We start from the raw sequence: 20,134 nt of genomic DNA, 5'->3' as shown, positions 1-20,134 counted from the left end.
CCAGGATGCTGCCTGGGCTGGACAGTTTTGGTTATGAAGAGAGATTGGACAGACTGGGACAAAAACAGAAATTCAAGTACAGTTCTGAAGAAAGGGCATTTGGACCCTGCTTTCTGCTGCCAGAGCTGGTGAGTTTCTCCAGCAATTTATGTTTTTGTTTCAGATCTTCAGCATGTGCAGTTCTTTGTTGTGTTTTATTCCATAGACTAGGGTTGCTTTCCTTGAAGCCTAGGGGGGACATAACTGACAGGGATAAAATTATGAAGGGCATAGACAGGGTACACAGGAAGAAACATTTCCCCTGGGTGGGAGGGATCAGTGACCAGGGGATCGTAGATTTAAGGGAAGAGGCAGTGGAAGTTTAAAGGGGATGTAAAAAAAGTGTTTTCACCGAGAAGGTGGTGGGAATCTGGATCGGAATGGTGTTAGACACAGAAACCCTCATAACATTTAAGTATTTAGACGCACACTATGGGGCATGTGCTGGAAAACAAGATGAGAACATTGACTGGCACAGACTGAAGGACATTTTTATGTGCTGTAGACATATATGATCAAGGAAAGGAGGGATTTCCAGAATTTGGGTCCTTGGCAGTTAAGTACCCATCTGTCAATGGTGGGGCGTTTTAAATAAGGGATAGAAGCACAGTATAGTTACAGCACAGAAACAGGCTATTCTGCCATTTACTCTGTCTAGACCCATGATTTTAGAAATCCTTATCAAATCTCTGCAAGGAGAACAATATCGACCGCTTATATCTTTTCACATTGCTGAAGTACCTTATCTCAGGAACCATTCTCATCAACTTTTTCCATTCAGGAGGACAAGACTTTGGAATAAAATTAGAACAGAAATGGAAAGCTCTAAATAGTATTAATCAGAATGAGAACTAGCTTTATTGTCACATGTACTCAAATGAGTACAGTGAAAGTGTATAAGTCACCATTTACAGTGCCATCTTGGGCAGAAAGGTACCTAGGTACAGCTTCATCAGTTAAAAGATCTTAGAAAATAGAGAAATAAAAAGTCCAGAAATAAAAGTTCAGAACAATAGCCTTCCAGCCCAGACCATGCTGGCATCTAGCCTCCAGTCCACACTGGCCCTTGGCTTCAGACTGCACTGGGCTTCACCTTGAGGTTCACGAGGTTGGGAGATCACTCTGGAATCACGTTGAGACGGGGTGACCACGCTGAGGCTATGCCATGCCAGGAGGCCACCGCAATTGGGAGGGAGGGGCACTACACCAGGCCAAGAGGACCCCTTGTCGTGTCTGCACTGAGGCTGGGAGTTGATTGGAAACTGGGGGTTGACCAGAGGCTGGGATTTGTCAGAGACCAGGGGAGGAGAAGAAAAAAACATGAAGTGAAAAAAGAGAGAAGAGAAAGAAAGGGTGGAGCAGACAAACTCCAGCTGAAGCATCCTACTCTGCAGCCTAAGATGTAGAACTAATCAACAATGACTCCCTCCAGCACTGCCACATAGTTGCACCTATTTTGTGTATGCTATCTGCAGAATGCTGTGCAGCAACTTACCGCAGTACGACCTAGCAACTAGAAGGACAACAGGAGCAAATGCATGGAAACACCACCACCTGAAAGTTTCTCCTCAAGTGACGCACCATCCTGATGCGTGTTTGTTCACTGTCACTAGTTGAAAATCCTGAAACTCCCTCAACAGGCCATTTGGATGTACCCTACATCACATGGAATTCAAAAAGGCAGCTCACCACCACCTTCTCAAGGGCAATATACAACCGACTTAGTGATGCAGAACATCCTAAGAATGAATTTTAAAAAATGAATGTGAGATCACAGATGGTTGTGAGAATAGGAGGAAAGATTAGAGCTAAACAGAAGCAAGGACATTGAGGAGTGTGAAAACAACGTTGGGAATTTCAAAATTGAGGTGTAGATTAACAAGCAGCCGATGGAGGGAAGTAAACATAGTTATTCGTGCGTGAGACATGGTGCAATTAGGGATGCTTACACTTTGAGGTAACAAAAACAAGGATGATGGGTTCTGTAGCAGATAGAGTCATAGAGTTGTATAGCATGGAAACAGACCCTTCGATGCAACACGTCCATGCCGAACAGCTATCCTAAATTAATCTGGTCCCATTTGCCAGCATTTGGCCCATATCCCTGTAAACCCTTCCTATTCATGTGTCCATCCAGATGCCTTTTAAATGTTGTAATTGTACCAGCCTCCACCACCTCCTCTGGCATCTCATTCCATACACATGCCACCCTCTGTGTGAAAAAGTTGTCCCTTAGGTCCCTTTTAAGTCTCTCCCTTCTCACCTTAAATCTATGCTCTACCAGCAGTGTGCTGCAAGGATCGATGCTGGATTGACTGCTTTATATGATTTAGCTAAATGATTTGGATGTGAACATAGGAGGCATGGTTAGATGGTTTAATTTGTGGATGACACCAAAATTGGAGGTGTAGTGGTCAGTGAAGAAGTTTACCTCAGAGTGCGACAGAACCTTGTTCAGATGGGCAAATGGGCCGAGGAGTGGCAGATGGAGTTTAATTTAGATAAATGTGAAGTGCTGCATTTTGGAAAGGCAAATTGGGGCAGTACATGTACTCTTAATGGTAAGGCCTTGGGGAGTGTTGCTGAACAAAGAGACCTTGGAGGGCAGGTCCATAGTTCCTTGAAAGCCGAGTTGCAGGCAGACAGGGGAACGGAGAAGGCGTTTGGTATGCTTGCTTTTATCGGTCAGTGCATTGAGTATAGAAGTTGGGAGGTCATGTTGCAGCTGTACAGGATGTTGGTTAGGTCACTTTTGGAATATTGTATTTAGTTCTGGTCTTCCTGCTATAGGAAGCATTTGTGAAACTTGTAAGGGGTTCAGAAAAGATTTACAAGGATGTCGCCAGGGTTGGAAGGTTTGATCTATCGGGAGAGACTGAATAGGCTGGGGCTATTTTCCACAGAACAACAGAGGCTGAGGAGTGACCTTTATAAAGGTTTATAAAGTCATGAGGGGCAAGGATAGGGTAAATAGGCAAGATCTTTTTCCCAGGGTAGGGTAATCTAAAACTAAGCAAGGGCAGAGTTGGGTGAAGTTGCAGGGAGAGAAAATTGGTGAAATCTAAATATGGAACACCAAATAAAATCAAATAAGCTGGACAAAAAAGCATAAAACTTCTCTCAGAGTGATGAACACGAAGGACTAATGATGCCATTTCAAAGCTGCTTTCGCATTGAAGTTCAGCAGTTCTTGGCTAAGTCATATAATCTTCAGGTCACAGGATAGTGCTAGCAACAGTGACCTGGATGGGATATCCCTCACTCCTTTATCCCTGTACAGGAAACTTGCCATGTCTTCAGGTCAGTCATGTTAGGCTTGCACAGTCCAGTATTCTGAAAGCTCTGGATAAAGACGTACCCAACATCACCCTTATCCTGAGATAGTAAGAACTGCTGATGCTGGAGTCAGAGATAACACAGTGTGGAGCTGGAGGAACACAGCAGGCCAGGCAGCATCAGAGCAGGAAAGCTGACCTTTCGGGTCGGGACCCTTCAGAAAACATGAAGAAAGGTCCCGACCCGAAACGTCAGAGCTCCTGCGCTCCGAGGCTTGCCGGCCCGCTATGGTCCTCCAGCTCCACACTGTGTTATCAGGGAAAGGGTAGGGGGATGGGGGTGGGTCTGGATGGGATGCTTTTTGGAGGGTTAGTGTGGACTTGTTGGGTCGAATGGCCTGTTTCCACACTAGGGATTCTTTGGGGGGGGTGAAAAAAGTGGTCAGCATTTAGCATCCTGAAGACCGTGTGGGAAAAGGTGTGTGTGGATTCTGTCGGATTGTTCTTTAAGCAGACTGTCAAAGTCATTTGGCAGAATGCCTCATCACCAGAACTTTCCAAAAAACACCAAGACATAGCTTGGCTAGTGGTGAGAAAGGCAGTGCCCGTCAGATGGTTCATGGACTCTGTGTGCCACTGCATGCTAGCCTCAAAGCAGCTGCACTGGTGAAGAGACTGATACATGCTGCATTCTGGAATGTACCTTTGCAAAGAAGGTGTGGAGAGAGAGAGATGCAGTGGTTTTTGTCAAGTTTCATCCGGAGCAGCTCCGTGATGCAGGACTTGTTGCTGTACGGTCTGTTCCCCGGGACACACACCAAGACAAACATCGACTGTGCCTGGAGGACCATCGGCTCGGTGAAAGACTTTCTTTAGTCTGCTCAAAATCTGCTGGTCTTCCGGTATAAAGAGTTGACCTTGACCGAGTGTGGCAGACTGGCACATTCCAACGTCCAGGATGACATGCTGAGGGATGCACTAAAGCTGTCACCAAAGCAACGTGGGGAAAGACCACCATCTAGGATCTTTTTGCCAAACATATAACAGTGTCTGTTCAATTATTAGAGCCTCTATTTGCCTCAAAATGTATGCAATTAGTCTCCTGCATGCGTAAGAAATGCCTTTGGTTTTGCAACTGCAAGGAAATGTCAAATTCCAATGTTTGATTTTTCTCTGTATGCAAATTGGATCTGGGGAGAAGCTAGCCTGGTGGTTTTTTCACTAGGCTAGGAATTCAGAGACCATGGTAATGTTCTGGGCGACCCTGGTTCAAATCTTGCCATGGCTGATGGCAGGTCTACATGTGACTGCAGACGCAGAGTAATGGTGATTGACACTGAACTGCCCTCTTGGTAATAAACACTAGCTTGTCATGCCGTGAATGAAAACAAAAACTGCACAGAACTGCATTAGTACCTGTGTATAGACATTAAGATTTTTTTTAAATGAAGTATAAAGTATGTTCTTGCAATAAAAAAATTCTGCAATTGTCACTACCCTGGCACTGTGTCAGAGAGAGACTAGCAACGCGAGTACAATGAAGATGCATTAAAGCCATACTGTTCTGTTGTTACAAGGATGTGAGAAACCATTCGGTGCTGTAGAGGAAGTGTTGCAATTTACGTTACACCCCAAAGGAAGCTAGTAGCCAATACAAATTGGACCATAAGAATCTAATACTTGGTTTTAGCAGTGTAAACAGGTGCTTCGGAAACATTTTCCCACTGTGATTCCATTTCGAGGCTCAAAAATTATTGTTATCAATCTGTGGGAACTGTGAGCTGGAGAAATTGGGGAAAGGGGCTCTTGTGGTGGTGATGACGACCTATGAGTGCAAGTCAAGGGGGCATATCTGTTTGAACAGAAGTAGCTATAATTCAGAGCTCTGTGGGAACTCATTGCTGCCCTGAAGCTTGTGACACCAAAATTGCAGTTCTGGACCCCAGTCCCCACCTTGGGAAGTCTTGGCTTTTGTTCCTTAAGCACATGAGAAACTCAATCACACATCCTTACCCTTGCCAAAGATTGAGGAGGAAGGAATACTAAGATGTCTTGATGTATATACATTGAGATTTTAAATTGAATCCTTTGAGACTCAAACCAATATACTAAGTTACTTTGTTGTCAAAAAGTAATTAACTGGTCATTTACAGGAGACAAGAATTAGTACTACCTAAATTCCAGCCACAGCCCTACATTCCTTCACCAGTCACTCATGAGTTGTGCCTTCCTCCATTGTAGACGCCGTACTTAACGGATTGACTCATGGTTTTGAGCTCAGAAATTTGCCTCAGCTTCAGAGCCCAACTGAGTCGGCTGCAGGCCGTATTCCTGACCCCTGGAGAATCAAATATTCTAGCAACATGTCTGTACAGCATTTCCTATCTGTCGTTTACAAGTCTCTGCTCAACAAATAATGGCCTACCTGCTTGTTTAACCAAAGCCATGAGAACAAAAGCTGGCTGTTGCCACTTTGCAAATTTTGAACGTCAGTTTGTGTCATCATTGTTCCAGCCAATTTGTTATTAACAGCTTGCATGCAAGGTTCTCAGAATGTTCAACATTGCCAGGTTGTCTCTTTATTCATGTTTCTCCAGCACCCAACTTAGCTCCAACTGCCTCCTTATCACAATATGATTACATCTTGCTTCAGTGTCGAGTTTAAAAATGAACTCAAGACAATTTACAATATTTGATGGCTAATACTAAGCAAAATTTGTTATTCATGGATGTAATACTCTCAACTGTATTGATCAAAATGATTAAGTAACTCATTACATTCTGTGTTAATTTTGTTAAGACAAGCCAGGGCAGGATTTAGTTAATGGCAAGGCCCTTGAGAATGTTGTCAGAGACCTAGGGTTGCAGATGTATGGTTCCTTGAAAGTGGCATCACAGGTAGATGGGGTGGTGAAGAAGGCATTAGGTATGCTTGCCTTCATTGGTGAGAGCAGCGAGTACTGGAGTTGGGACGTCATTTAACTGATGCAGAAGCATTGGTAAGGCCTCATAGAGTACTGTGTAACATTCTGATAACTCTTCTATAGAAACGATGTTAAACTGAGAAGGGTGCAAAAAATATTTACAAGATGTTACCAAGACTGAAGGGTTTGAGTGAATAAGCAGAGGCTGGGACTATTTCCCCTGGATACTGAGGAGTGACCTTACAGAGGTTTGTAAAATCATGAGGGGCATAGATAAGGTGAATAGCCAATGGGAGTCCAAAACTAGAGGACATAGGTTTAAGGTGAGAGGGGAAAGATATAAAAGGGACCCGATAGGTAACAATTTCCACACAAGAGGGTGATGTGTGTATAGAATGAGCTTTCAGAGGCAGTGGTGGGGGCAGGTACAATTACAACATTTAAAAGACATTTGCAAAGGTACATGGATAGGAAAGGTTTAGCACCAATGGGCCAAATACAGGCAATTGGGACAAGTTTAAGAAACCTGGGTTAAAGGGTCTGTTTTGTGTTACACAACTACGTTAGTCAAAGCAAGAGGAGGTAGAACTTCATCGGAAACTCTTTACAACTTATCTCTCCCTATGAAGGTGCTTCTGCATAAACATGTTCCATCCATTTGATTGGTATGTGAACACGGTTACCTAACGTGTCACTGCAGCAACTTGTTATTGCTCCTCTTCTCCCAAATTGGTAACATTATCACTGCATCTGATCTCCAAACTTCCGTTGGGATGAGGAGCCCACATTTGTACTTACCTAGCAAAGCTCATTCACCTCTCCTGGGGCAGGTGACAGAGCTCAGCACCATAGAGTCCATAGTGTGGAAACAGGCCATTCAGCCAGAGACCACACCGACCCATCCCCCTTCCAATCCGTTACTCTGCATTTCCCATGGCTAACACATCTAACCTACACATCCCTGGACAATTTAGCATAGCCAATCCACCTAACTTGCACGTCTTTGAACTGTGGAAGGAAACCCACACAGACTCCATAGTCACCTGATGGTGGAATCGAACACCGGTCCCTGCGCTGTGAGGCAGCAGTGCTAACTACTGAGCTATTGTGCTTTCCGAAGCACATCTGCCAGGCAGGTTAATCTACCTCAGCACAAGTTCACTTGTCTTCCCACAAGTGCAGAAGATTCAGCAACCACAATCATTGAGGTAATTATTTGGGATGATTATAGGACTTGAAAGTTAGATACGATTCCCTTAGGAGGATGAGGAGAAAGAAGTTCAGAAGAAAAAGGCATTTCCTTAAAATTAGAACTAGACCGTCGCCTAAAAAAAATTAGAGAATTTTTACAATTCATGGTGGTTTCGTGGTCCCCAATGCCATACTATCGTTCTATTCCAGATTCCATTCCTTAGATTAAAATTTCACCAGTGGGGTTTAAACCCAAGTCCTCAAAAGGCGCAGTGGGTCCTTCGATTACAGGGTTCAGTCATTGCTTACCAACCTTCAGATAAGGAGGATATGACCCCTTTCCTTGCTGAATGAAACTTTTATTTATTTAACGGGATGAGGGTGTCACTGGCTAAATCAGCATTTATTACCTGGTCGTTATGGCATAGATCTGATTCATAGATGGATTTTCCAACACTTGGCAAACTGCTGTGCACTTTCCTCCAAAATGAGACTGGCAGTGGAAAACATTTTACACAAACTCAGCATCAGGTCAAATACTGATCGTTTATTGCAGGGTACTACAAGGGTGGCAAAATTACGGCCACATTCAACTTCAAACTAGAGGACAACTCCATATTAGAGAGAGTTCCACCATTACAAAATACAGTTACAAGTAACATAAAACTAAAAATGATTTTTATTCTCTTTCTTTGGAAAAAAATTGCAACATACATAACTTTCAAAAAAAAGGCAAAAAAAATGGTCACAGATCATCTTGGGAAATTGGGGGGGAAAATGTTTTGCTGCTATTTATTTCTTTTTTTGTTTTTAATAAAAAAAAAAGAGAACCATCAATATTTAGGTATACAGATAGCATTTTCCCTGGTGTCCTCCGCGCTAAATCCCGACGGTGAGTGTAATCCGCACAACGTACGACCCGAGTTTGTGTGTGTACCAGGGGAAACCGCGGTTCTCGTCAACGGGTATTACCAAACCTGCAAAAGGAAGCACATCACAAACTGTTCAAAGACACGGTGCCCGCCACAGGAGTAGTATGTACACACAACTCGCAAAAGCGAGCAGCTCAGGTAACAGTCACTGCCACCTCTAATACTCTGACTTTTTTTTAATATACAAATCAGTATGACACCTGGAAGAGGGGTGGGGAGGGAGGGTGGGGAAGGGTGACGGTATAGACAAGAGAGTGGAAGGGAGAAGAAAAGATGGTAGAAAAATTGATTTTTATTTCGTCGAAATTTCACTGCCTTGTCTGCTCCAACTCTCGACTGTACAGTTTTTGGAGTCTACCACTTCAGCGTGGTACACAGGGGCCTGGCAGAATAGTAACCCAGGATCAGTTATCATCCAGACTGGTGAGCAAAATTTTGGTGTGGGAGAAAACAAGGTTATATCTATGTGCTGCAGGTTATTAAGAGGACGGAGAGTTCTGGTTTTTTTGCTTCTGATCATTTAACCAGTGACAGCTCCTGGGGAGACAGGGCTGACGAATTAAACCTGACTCAATACACAAAAAGCACACTCACTAGTCAAGTTCACGGTCAACAGAAGATGTCTTATGTCCAAAAACGTTTGCAACCAACATCCTCCTAGCTGACATCCCACCCTTTAAACTCCAGTTAGTTCAAAACATGCCGTCAGTATCCTAATGTGCACAAACCTTTGTTGCCCATGCTTGCTAACCTAGATTGGCTCCCATTTTGGCAATGCCTAGACTATAAAATTCTCATGGCTGTACTCAAATTCTTCAGGGGTTTTGGCTCTTACAGTCCTGTGAACTTCAAGATCTTGGCGCTCCCTCAATTTTGGCCTCCTGCGCACTCGCCATTTCCACTGTTCCATAACTGCGCTGCTTTTGTCATCCTTGAGCCTGAGCTCATGAAGTCCCTTCCCTCCCATTCTCCTTTAAAGTCCTGACTTAAAACCTGGCTCTGTGACCAAACCGTTGGTCACCCGTGGTAGCAACTCCACCTGTGGCTCCCTGTTAAATTTTGATTGACCTTGTTAAACGCTCAAGCAAGTTCGACTATGTTAGAGGAACTATGCAAACACATGATTTGTGGAACTGCACACAAAACGGGAACACCTGTCTCCCGGAGCTGACAACGCGGCAGCCTCCCACTGGAGTCCTCCTTAGATTGCGATCAGATTCTTACACACGTCACCACGGAGCAGTCAGTTTAAATTTCTGTTTTCGGTGGTGCGGCTAACATTCTGGCTCCGTGCATACTCTGCACTTCCGTCTCCCTCTCTCTGTCTTTCTCTCTCCCTCGAGCCTCAGCCGATGGCGAAATTGGCGACTGGGAAGGGACAAGAGCAGGGTATTAAAATTGGCAGCCGCGTTGTCAGTGCACCCTGGGATACCTTCGCTGTGCCTGGCGCCTCTCTGCCATAACAGGCCCCCCGAGAACCCGGGGAGGAAGGGAGAGCAGGGTGGTGGGGTGGGAAGAAGCGTGCGTGTACCCGCGCGCGTACGTACGCGTCTGTCGAGAGGTCACGCACTTGGCCCGCGCCGCGTCGCTCTGCGCTGCCGACAGCCGCTGAACGGAAAACAAAAAGGAAAAGCATCACTCGGGAAGGGGGCGCCTATTGGAACCTCATCCCTGAGAGAGTTCAGTGAGGGTGGGAGGGGTGGTTTAATGGGAGGAAATGAGTTGGGAATGGATGGGGGGTGGGGTGGGGTGGGGGTAGGGCTTAGGTTAAAAAAGAAAGTTCCAACAGAAAGAAAAAAATAAAAAAAACGGACAAGAGAAACAGTTGCTGCGCCAGTTACCACAAAATGTAACCTGAAGCTAGTCTGAGAGTTGCTATTTTCCACTGGCTCCGCTGGTGGGAAACAGGAGCTGGGTTTCCAACAGGCACAAAACTGTTAAAGAGGAGGGGAGATGACACAGCATTTCAGTTCATTCAACAAACCTACAATCTCCGCGAGCTTCAAAGTGGCTTTTTTTCAAAAAAAAACAACAGAATTGTTAGCATGACTGTCAGACATGAAATGTCTTGACGCTCGTCATTTGTCTCCGTAACACTGGCAAAAGCATTCTCTGTGCCTGATATAATTGGCCTTGGTAACATTGATGGAGATTGCTTGTTCCTGGCCTCTGTTTCCATCGATGCCTTTTCCCTTGAGCTGCATCGCTAAGTGGGATGGAGGGAGCAGGGTTCTTGGGATACTTTCCAAAATGCTTTGTTGACAGTTTGCCTCAGGAGAGGCCTCAAATGGTTGTTAATTTGGGATTAGTATCAGAAGCACAAAGGATGGTGAAGGGAGGGGATGAGGGGGAGGTACATGTTGGGAAGCTTACAAGTATTCGTTTGCACCCTGTCCCACTCAACATAATGAGTTTTCAGAGCATAAAGTACATTGCAGATTGTGGCCGGCAAAAGCAGATAAACCGGATCATTTGAAAAGTGGAAGTTAAATACTTGATAAGATGCCTGTAAGTCGTAACTGTGCACATAATACATCTTCCTTTAAGAGGCAGCAAAACAAAAGGGGGCAGAAAACATAAAAACCAATAACACCACCACCTGACACATGTAACAGGCTCAACCTGCAATACAAAAAGCCTACTTACGCACAACTGCACCGCTTGCCTGCGTGTTATCAGCTCATGCAGTGTAAATAACGCTGCCCAACAAACCTGGTGGACAGAACACTTTCTAAAAGAAAAAAAACGGAAGACCAAGAACTGCAGTCCTACCCCAGTGCTGGCCGAGAGTGAAACCTTGCTGTCCGCAGTCCGACAGATGAGAAAAAGTTTTGGAGAGGTCCATTGCAGGGCATTAACTGTCGTAGAAGCAGGTCTTTTTAGTCATGCTGGGTCGGAGCTGGGAAAAGTAGTGGGTAAGGACAAATCAAGCACCAGTCCCTTACATGAAACCGGTACTACCCACCCCCCCCACTGGTAGTCAGGATGGAATTGACCTAGTCAGTGAAGGCTCCCCCCAGCAACTGCACCAATGGCCAAGAGCGCGCGCGCACACACGCACACACACACACTCCCCAGGCTGTCATGGAAAAGTGCCTGTACATGTGTACTCAAATAGGACACAGTACCTTCAGGAGAGAAGAAAATCATTAGGGGCAGTAAACAAAGAGTGCCAACTACACATAAGCTAAAGGAATACATCTTCTGGCTCATACACAAACAAGCAAACTAATGCACCGGTAGTAACCCAACCTGGAACACACAAAAGGTAGAACCAATGCAACTGCGTGCCAATAGAATAGAGAATGGCATGACGAATAGTTAAAAAATAGTTAAAAAGTCAGCACAACAATGATCAGTCAAAATAACCACTTGTGGCTAAACAGACAGCACCTGGGCACCTTAAGATTCAGGTTGAAAGGCTCACAACATAGCCAGCTGTCCTCTGCCGTATGGTAGCACACGAGAGTTCAGCCTGGTTTTCAAAGGCTAGAAGGAAACCAAAGACCACAGCAGGTGAACTAGCTCAGAGCTGCCGCCTGTGGATGGCAAGATTCCAAGTCAGGTCACTCGAAGGTAAGGATGCCCCCCACTGATCCCTGCATCAGTCATGCAAAACAGTAATCACTGTTGAGCTGCTTCTCCCACCTTACCTGGGACTTACCTACTTTCCATTTATCAGAGCAGCAAGCTTCTGGGACCAGTGACATGAAGATACACACCGCAAAATCTCAATTCAAGGTAAGTGGGAAAGAAGGAAAAAAAAAAGATTGGGGCAGGAGTGGGAATTTTTGTTCTCCGATTGTATTGCCTGAAAGAATGACTGATGTAAATTCAATTGCGACTTTCAAAAGAGAATACTTAAGGGGAAGGAATAGGAGAGTGGACCAGATTGGGGCAATTTCTGTGAAGAGCTAGCCTATGGGCTGAGTAACATTCCTCTTTGTGCTGAGGAGACACCTTTTGCACCCAGGTCTGACTGTACAGAATTTGCAATAGGTTCAGTAAGGGAGATGCTGAGACAATACTTATCCTTGGCTGGACATGTGCAGAATACAGTTAAAGGCACACTCACTTAGGGAATTGCGCATCCTTCAATTCTCTACTCCATAGGGTAGCAGACGTTCAGTCACTGAGTACATACAAGACTGACAGTTCAGAATTGAGGCAATACAGGGCAGTGCAAGAAAGTGGCGTTGAGTTAGATGATCAGTTACAATTTAATGGAACGCTCAAACAGGTGCGGGACTGCATGGACTACTCCTCCATTCTCTGTGGATGGCTGGGAGGTCCCCTCTGTTGTTGGGCAGTGGTGACTTACATTAGACATGGGGTTGCGGGGAAGGTAGGGTTGGTTTACATACCGTAGTCCAATGACTCAGGGCATTCTGAAAAAGTTGTAAGTGACATACCTGTGAAAACAACCACTGGCCCCACAGCTCATAAGAATGAGAAGAGGGGTGGGCGGAAGAAGAGAGGAGGGAGAAAAAGCACTAACTCAGGGCATGCATCTAACTAAATACTACAGCCACCTTGCATGCACTAGAACTGCAAATGAAACCAACTAAAACACAGGAAATACACAGCAGGCCAAGCCAGTATCTGGAAATGAGGAAAAGACGAGTTTGTTCGCAATGAAAATCTTCATCAGGGATTTGAAATCCCGGATCACAGCAGAAACCTTAAAACAAGACGCCAATCAAGCTGAAGCGCACTTCCGGCATTATCAACCTCTGCCTTAGGAAAGATAAGATACTCTTTTCTATCCCCACATACCCAACCCACCACCGATCCTGGCAGTGGCTGGACATCCCGCTACATTCCCGAAGTGGCCCCACTCAAACCAGATCAGCGGCACGTCGCTCAAACCGGACCGAGAACTCGCCCCCGCGACGCAGACACAGGCCGCGTAGCCGACGGACGACAAACGGTGAGAAAAGCCGGTCTTTCTTTAAGACGGAAGGCATCAACCTACCGAACAGGACGCAAATTTACCCGGGGCAGAAATCGGAACCGAAGCCAGGCCGATGGGAGGTGCCGCGCGTACAGGCACGCTGTCACAAAGGAAGAGCACGATCCAACAGTGTAGACGTGTGTGGCGGGAGGAAAAGCTTCCATCCACCCCCCACCTGCTCGCCTCTCCTCTCCCTCCTAGTCTGGTAGGCAGCGGAAGGAAGAGACCCATTGGTGCATGGAAAGGACCTGAGGATGAGAAAGCAGGCACCAACACCGCGCGAGCTACCATTCTCAACAGAGCAAAAACAACAGAACACTTCAGAAACGAGAAAATTAAAAAAAGAAAAAAAAACACGCGCACGCAAAAAAAAAAGAACAGGAACGGCGCTCCAAGAACCCGCTCAGAAACACTACACCGCCACTCTCAGAACCGGAACCTTACTGCAACAAGTTAAAATACGGAGAAGGGAAGGTGGGGCCAATTCACAGAATTGACAAGCTGCCCAATTACAGTTTCAGAACGTGCAGCCAAACTATAGTGATCTTAAAAAAGGATCCACTCACCTTGTGGCTAATAAGCAGAGTACTGAGAGTGCTCCGCGAAGGCCTCTGCTGTCGTACCCGCTGTAGAGTAGGCACCACTGTTGCTCATGGTATGTCCGTAGTCATACGCATAGGCGGCGGCGGCGGCAGCGTAGTCACTCGTGCTATAGTTGGCACTGGCATAGTCGGCGGTGGTGGTAGCAGCAGCGTAGTTGCCAGTGGCGTAGTTAGCACTAGCATAGTCTTGAGCGGCGTAGCTAGCAGCAGCGGCAGCGTAGTCACTGGCTGTGTACTCGGCAGTGGAGGTGGCCGCCCCATAGTCAGAGTTGGTGGCAGCGGCAGCGGCTGCAGCAGCTGCATACTCAGTCGCGGCAGTGGCGTAGTCGGTGATCGTCGACGCAGTCGGCCGCCGCAGAGGGCTCCGATCCCGGGCATAATAGGTCGGTGGTTGGCTTATGGAGCTCTGGCTGTATGCCTCCAATGCTTTGGGCATGCGTTCTCTCATAGAAGCACCGTAGCCAGCCATGGGCGTACCCCAACGGTCTGGGTATGGAGTGCCCACCGCTCCGTATGCCCCAGCTCGGTACTTCTCGTAGTAATCGACATACCTGCTGTCGTAAAAGGGTTGCTCCCCATAACGGTGGTGCATGGCATAGGGGTCAAGGTAGTCGTGCGCAAAGCCAATGCCCATCTCCTGTCGATCTGCAGGGCACTCTTTGGACCAATGGCCATCTTTCCCACAACGGAAACAGGTGTTCTTCTCGCCCATCCCAGGCTGTACCCGCAGCCGACTCTTAGACAGTTCAACATGAATCCGTTTGCCTTTAAGAAGACAAAACAAGGAGACTAAAACACATTCTTTTCAATGATTTCAAGTCATCAGTTTAAGAACTGGGAGGGAGGGATGGAGCAATCTTTTTTAAAGAAAGAACACTAAAACAAAGGAAAATAAAAATTACGGGAAAAAGGAACAAAAATGTTGTACTTTTCATTGTTTCTGTTGGGTTTATTGATCGAACTATGGGCCAAATGACCTCTTCTACACTGAAGAACAGGAGCAGGAATAGACAATCCAGCCCCTCAAGCCTGCTCTGCCATTGATAGGATCATGGCTGATTGCATTTTGGCTTCAACTCCAAATTCCTGCTCACTCTCCATAACCCTTCAACTTGTTACTAATTAAAAACCAGTCTGTCTATTCTTTACATTTACTCAATGTCCCAGTATCCACCACACTCTGGAGTATTTTTTCCAAAAACTCATGACCCTTTGACAGAAATCATTTCTCTTCATCTGTTTTAAATCTGCTACGCCTTATGCTCAACTATGATCTCTCATTCTAGAGGAAACAACTGCTCTACATTGACTTTGTCAATGCTCTTTAGCATCTCATATGCCTCAATCAGATCTCTCCTTACACTAAATTCCAGAGGGTATAGGCTTAGAAGTGCTCAATTTCTCTTCATATGACAAACCCCTCTGGAATCAATCTCGTGAAGCTCCTCTGAACTGCTTCCAGTACAAATATAACCCTCAAATAAAGAGGCCAAAATTGCACATGATACTGCAGCTATGGTCTCACTAATGCTTTGAACAGCTGCAGCAAGACTTCCCTACTTTTATACTCTATTCCTTTAGCAACAATGCCAAAATTCCATTTGCCTTTTTTATTATCTGCTGCACCTGCATACTAATTTTCTGTGATTCATGCACAATATGGCACCCAGATCCCTTTGCACCATAGCACTCTTAAGTTTCTTTCCACTTAGATAAGTTGCTTTTCTATTCCCCCTTCCAAAATATCTTCCAAATTTTGACCCATTTACCTTAACTATCTGTATCCATTTGTAAATTTCTTATTTCTTCATTGCAACTTACTTTCCCAGCTACCTCAGAGTCATCTGCAAATTTAGCTATAGTACTTGTGATCAAAGCATGTGATCAGGCACCAAGAATGATGCTTACCAGAATTAATTAGCTCATCAACACTCTGTACTCAAGCTAGTGTACGCGGTGCTGGAAGATAGCTGGTGCCCATGAAACCAAAAATCTCACTGAAGCAGTCTGATTGCCAGGTTTGGTCAGAGGAAACAAAGTGGAAATAACTGAACATTACCCAGTACAGTATATTACAATATCTTGAGACACAGTGCTCCCTATGTTACTGCCTCCAGTCTCCAAGCACTCACAGACCCTACGAATAATGCTTTCTATGGGTCAGCTGGCTGACTAGATACTTCAGGAGAAACATCTAGGCTGACTATTTTCTCTGCAGCACCAGAGATGCTGTCCTTCAGCTAAGATGTAAAGTGGAGTCCTACCTGTCCTCTCAAGTCTCTCAATTAGTCTACAATTGAAAGAAAGCATGGGGAGTTCAAATGTGATGGTGATGAATATGCATTGTGTAATATACCATATACAAATCCCAGTGATAGCAACCAGGTTGGTGATAGGGCACAACTATAGAGATGGAGCAGTAAGATTAAGGGTAGTGTAATAACTTCTCTTAACACAATAATTCAGCGTCCTATGAATTGGTCAGCTTGATTCAAACAGTACAGTATGTAAGCCTGTGTCTGCTTTGAAACTGGATGACTGCATAATCCAAGGTGTGCCGCATGCACATCTTCTTTGTAATCTGAACTGGTTTTGTAGGTCGTCCGCACGTTGCCCTTTAAACTTCGAGGTGAGCTGAGCAAATGCATGGCAAAAGGTGGGGAGACGTGAATCATTTAGTCTTATACATCAAAATCAAAACAAATGTAATGATCAGATCATGCCACTTCATGTGACACAACTGCACTCCCAAAATACTCTTCAATGACTTAAAAGTAACTCAAACACTTTTCTATATTTTACTGTTTTATGCTTGCTACCGATTTGTCTAGACTGTCCACACCAGTTCTTTAAAAGGCTGTTCATCATCAATGCCAACAACTGCGCACGCATCATTTTCAATGCCACATCAATGTAAAGGTATGGAACTGCAGTTTCCAGAAACAAAGATGACATTGCCCACATAATCTTTATTTTAAGACACTGAAACCTGGAATGGGTTAATCTAGTAAACTTCCTCTCACCACTCCCTAAGGCACAAACATCCTTCCTTAAAGAAGGGAGATCAAAACTGCACACAGAGTAGCCTGCAACTTTCAATTGCATCAACATTCTGACGCCAAATACATTAAATTCACAGTATTCTGTTGCCTGCTTTACCTTCTCTTAAAAGCACCTTATCTACCAAGAGGAATAACAACCTGACATTAAGATTTCTGCACTAGAGATATTTAGCTGATTTCTGTTTTCCATTGAGGGGATTACCCCCCACCCCACCGCATTATTATCACACCTTTTTGTGAATGTGTTCCAAAATTGCCTTTTTCACACTAAAAAAAGTCCATATTTATTTGCTTTGGGAAGTCTCAAGGTGCTGCCTGACCGTTTCTTACATGCACATTCCCAAACCCCGCCACTACACCCATGCCCATTTCACCACAACCTGTCCCTAATTTTCTGATAAAGTGGAGGATGAAGTGCTCGCAGTAGAAATTGGTGCTGTAGAGAAATGTCACTGGACTAGGAATCTAGAAGCCCAGACTCTAGGGTTTAAACCCCTTCTTGGTAGTTGGAGGAATGTGATTGCAATTAAATAATTCTGAAACTGAAAGCTAGTCTCAGTAACGGTGACATAACCCCATCTGGTTTACTAATGAAGAAGATCTGCCATTCTGGTCTCATCTGGCCTGCATATGACAGGAATGACTTTTAGCAGCCCTTCAACAGCTGAGCAAGCCATCCAGCTTGAGGGAAATCTGGCTGGGCAAATGCTGACCTTGCTGTTAATGCCCATATTCCGTGAAAGGATAAAGAAAGAGAAAAAAAAATGCTTCCTTATCATCCCAGCCTCCAGAGTCAGCAGTCTTTTCCAATAATATGATGTCTTTGTTGTAACATAGATGTCTCCTGTCCAGATATGGGCTTACCGAGGTCAGACACAAGGTAAGGAACATAGCTTAAAACACATCGCAGCCAGGGATCACCTTATTAGCATTTCCTCTTTGCTCTTCTTCTCTGCCTTCAACAAAAGAATGCAACCACAAAAATTACCAGATCTTTATTGTCAACATCTCATGCACATTTAACATGGATTCAACAGACCCAGTTTTTTTTTAAGAAAAACTGGAAAAATTTATACCAACTTTACACGGAAACAGTCCAAGTACTTAAATGTATCCAATAACCACCCATTTAGTCTCATATGGTTTAGTGGGTTGCTCTCAAACGTCCTAAGTAAAGACCATAGTTTCAATTTCAACTTCAAATATCAAGCATAGAAAGCTATTTGACCCTCCCAGTGTGGCACCAAGGGAGTGCAGTCTTTTGGACAGAGCACTAAATCAAACAGGTGGATGCAAAAGGTCTTATGGTGCTATTTCTGGTGCTGGACCCAATACGTCAGATCCCAAGCAGCAGCAATTATAATTAAAAGCCCTAATGTAGGTTATCTATGCATGGCAATTTTGGATCATACAAGTCACTGACACCACGAAATGGTAACACCCCTGCCCTCACCATCAGCTGCAGGGCTGAGCACCTTAACAGCTGGTTAATCCCAATGGTTTAAAACAACAGCATTCCGTTAATTTTACCTTTGAACTCTGTGCCGTCCAACCCCTTGATGGCTGCCATGGCATCCTCGCCCCTCTCCATGTGCACAAACGCATAATCTTTGATGATGTCGCACTCGAGCACAGTGCCGTACTCCTCAAACTTAGCCTGCAGCTCCTGGCTGGTGCAGTTGGGGCTCACTTTGCCCACATGGAGTTTGGTGGAGGATTTGGTCATGCTCTTGCTGGCTTCCACATTGATGGCGACCCCATGCAGTTTGTAGTGATGCAGATTCTCAATGGCCTCCTTTGCAGCTTCCTTGTTGTCCATATGCACAAATCCATAATTCTGTTTCAAAATAAAGGAAAAAAATGCACATTAACTTACAGTGACAGTCAATCAATTTAAAAAATAAGTCAATAAAAAAACATTGTTTAAAATAACCTTTGTGGGGACAGAGAACTTTTCAACATGTAAACAAGCCCCAGAATCTTAGGCTCAGTGTCTGTCACTGTTATTGTCCATCATCCACCCATAGGTTCCCTTGAAAAGACTGCAGCGAGTTGTCTGTGTGGGAAGTGCTCATTGCTATTGAGGAAGGAGTTTACAATTTTGATCCAATGACAGTGAAGGAAGGATAATATATTTCCAAGTCAGGGTAGGATGTTTCTTTTAAAGATGAATCAAACAAGATTTGGAGGGACAAAAACAAAGTTGCTGGAAAAGCTCAGCAGGTCTGACAGCATCTGTGAAGGGAAAAAACAAAGTTAATGTTTCGGGTCCGGTGACCCTTCCTCAGAACACACATTTGGAGGGAGCATGCAGGGTAGATATTGAGAGGAAGTTTGTCCTTGTAGGAGGATATAGAATCGGGGACACAGCTGAGACAGAGATGAGGAGAGATTTCAGGCGGTCATGAGTGTCTGAAATTCTCTATGAATACCAGAGGCCAAGGCATCAAATACATTCAGGGTTGAATTAGACAAGATCTAAAAGGGTGGGATAGGTAGAGGCAGGATTTAGATTAGCCAAGCCTCACTGAATGGTGTCCTCTGGTTCTCGACCTACTGTATCCACCATCAGGAACAGTATCTCCCCAGACATGCTTTTCAGCCCCTCTCGTAGTTTTGAAAACCTCCACTAAATCTCCTCTCAACCTTTGCTTCTCAAAGGTGAATCACCCCAAACTCTTTCATAAACCCCTTCTAAAAGAGACTGCAGAGGGATTAAGAGGGGTATGGGCCAAATGCTGGCAAATGGGACTAGATCAGTTTAGCATATCTGGTCAGCATGGACAAGTTGAATTGAAGGGGTTGTTTCTGTGCTGTATGATTCTATGAAACCTTCCCACTCATCCACTACGTGGTGGACAGAACACCACATGCCACATGAGGTCAAACTGATCTTTTATAAGGATTTATCAGAACCTCCCTGCTTTTGTACTCTGTGCCAGTCTCAGTGCACAGCTGAGCATGGCATTAGCTGATGGCAGCAAGAATAGCATGTGGGTTTTCTCCAGTCTTGGATACCTCCCATCTCTGGTACACCGATCACTGCTAGGCAATGGGTATGGGGAGACAGAAGGGTGCAGTGGCAGGTATATTTTCCAAGACCACAGCTGGAAAACATCAGGGGTGGGCCTCTGACACAAAAAAAATCCACTGGA

The 20,134-nt window shown here is 44.9% G+C and overlaps 1 protein-coding gene across 9 annotated transcripts; it reads right to left on the bottom strand.

Moving 5' to 3' along the window:
- Positions 1–7,956: 7,956 nt before the first annotated feature.
- Positions 7,957–19,863, bottom strand: LOC125486916 (RNA-binding protein 4B-like). Of its 9 annotated transcripts, XR_007265517.1 has the most exons (7): positions 19,857–19,863; positions 19,055–19,056; positions 18,510–18,818; positions 13,882–14,682; positions 13,337–13,517; positions 10,203–10,295; positions 7,957–9,729 (listed from the first exon to the last, which is right to left on the bottom strand). XR_007265517.1 is itself a non-coding variant. In XM_048616474.1 (5 exons), the coding sequence occupies exons 3-4, from the start codon at positions 18,796–18,798 to the stop codon at positions 13,889–13,891; spliced, it is 1,083 nt and encodes a 360-aa protein (XP_048472431.1). In that variant the 5' UTR covers positions 18,799–18,818; positions 19,055–19,056; positions 19,857–19,863; the 3' UTR covers positions 7,957–10,295; positions 13,882–13,888. The 9 variants fall into 9 exon arrangements, 3 of the variants coding, with proteins under 3 accessions (XP_048472431.1, XP_048472429.1, XP_048472430.1); XR_007265513.1 differs by having other exon boundaries at positions 10,216–10,295; positions 13,337–14,682; XR_007265519.1 differs by lacking the exon at positions 10,203–10,295 and having other exon boundaries at positions 7,957–8,406.
- Positions 19,864–20,134: the final 271 nt, after the last annotated feature.

Source organism: Rhincodon typus, chromosome 35, assembly GCF_021869965.1.
Source record: "Rhincodon typus isolate 14 chromosome 35, sRhiTyp1.1, whole genome shotgun sequence".
Lineage (NCBI taxonomy): Eukaryota > Metazoa > Chordata > Chondrichthyes > Orectolobiformes > Rhincodontidae > Rhincodon > Rhincodon typus.
Note: the sequence above shows the minus strand (reverse complement) of the source record. Positions and strands in the feature narration are given on the sequence as shown.

What these genes read in the sequence shown, in the direction of transcription:
- LOC125486916 (XM_048616474.1), bottom strand. Translation starts at nt 18,798, where the DNA reads ATGGACAACAAGGAAGCTGCAAAGGAGGCCATTGAGAATCTGCATCAC. An exon ending in GGACGGCACAGAGTTCAAAG is followed by an intron (nt 14,683 to 18,509) that starts GTAAAATTAACG and finishes GTCTTCTTAAAG; the next exon opens with GCAAACGGATTCATGTTGAA.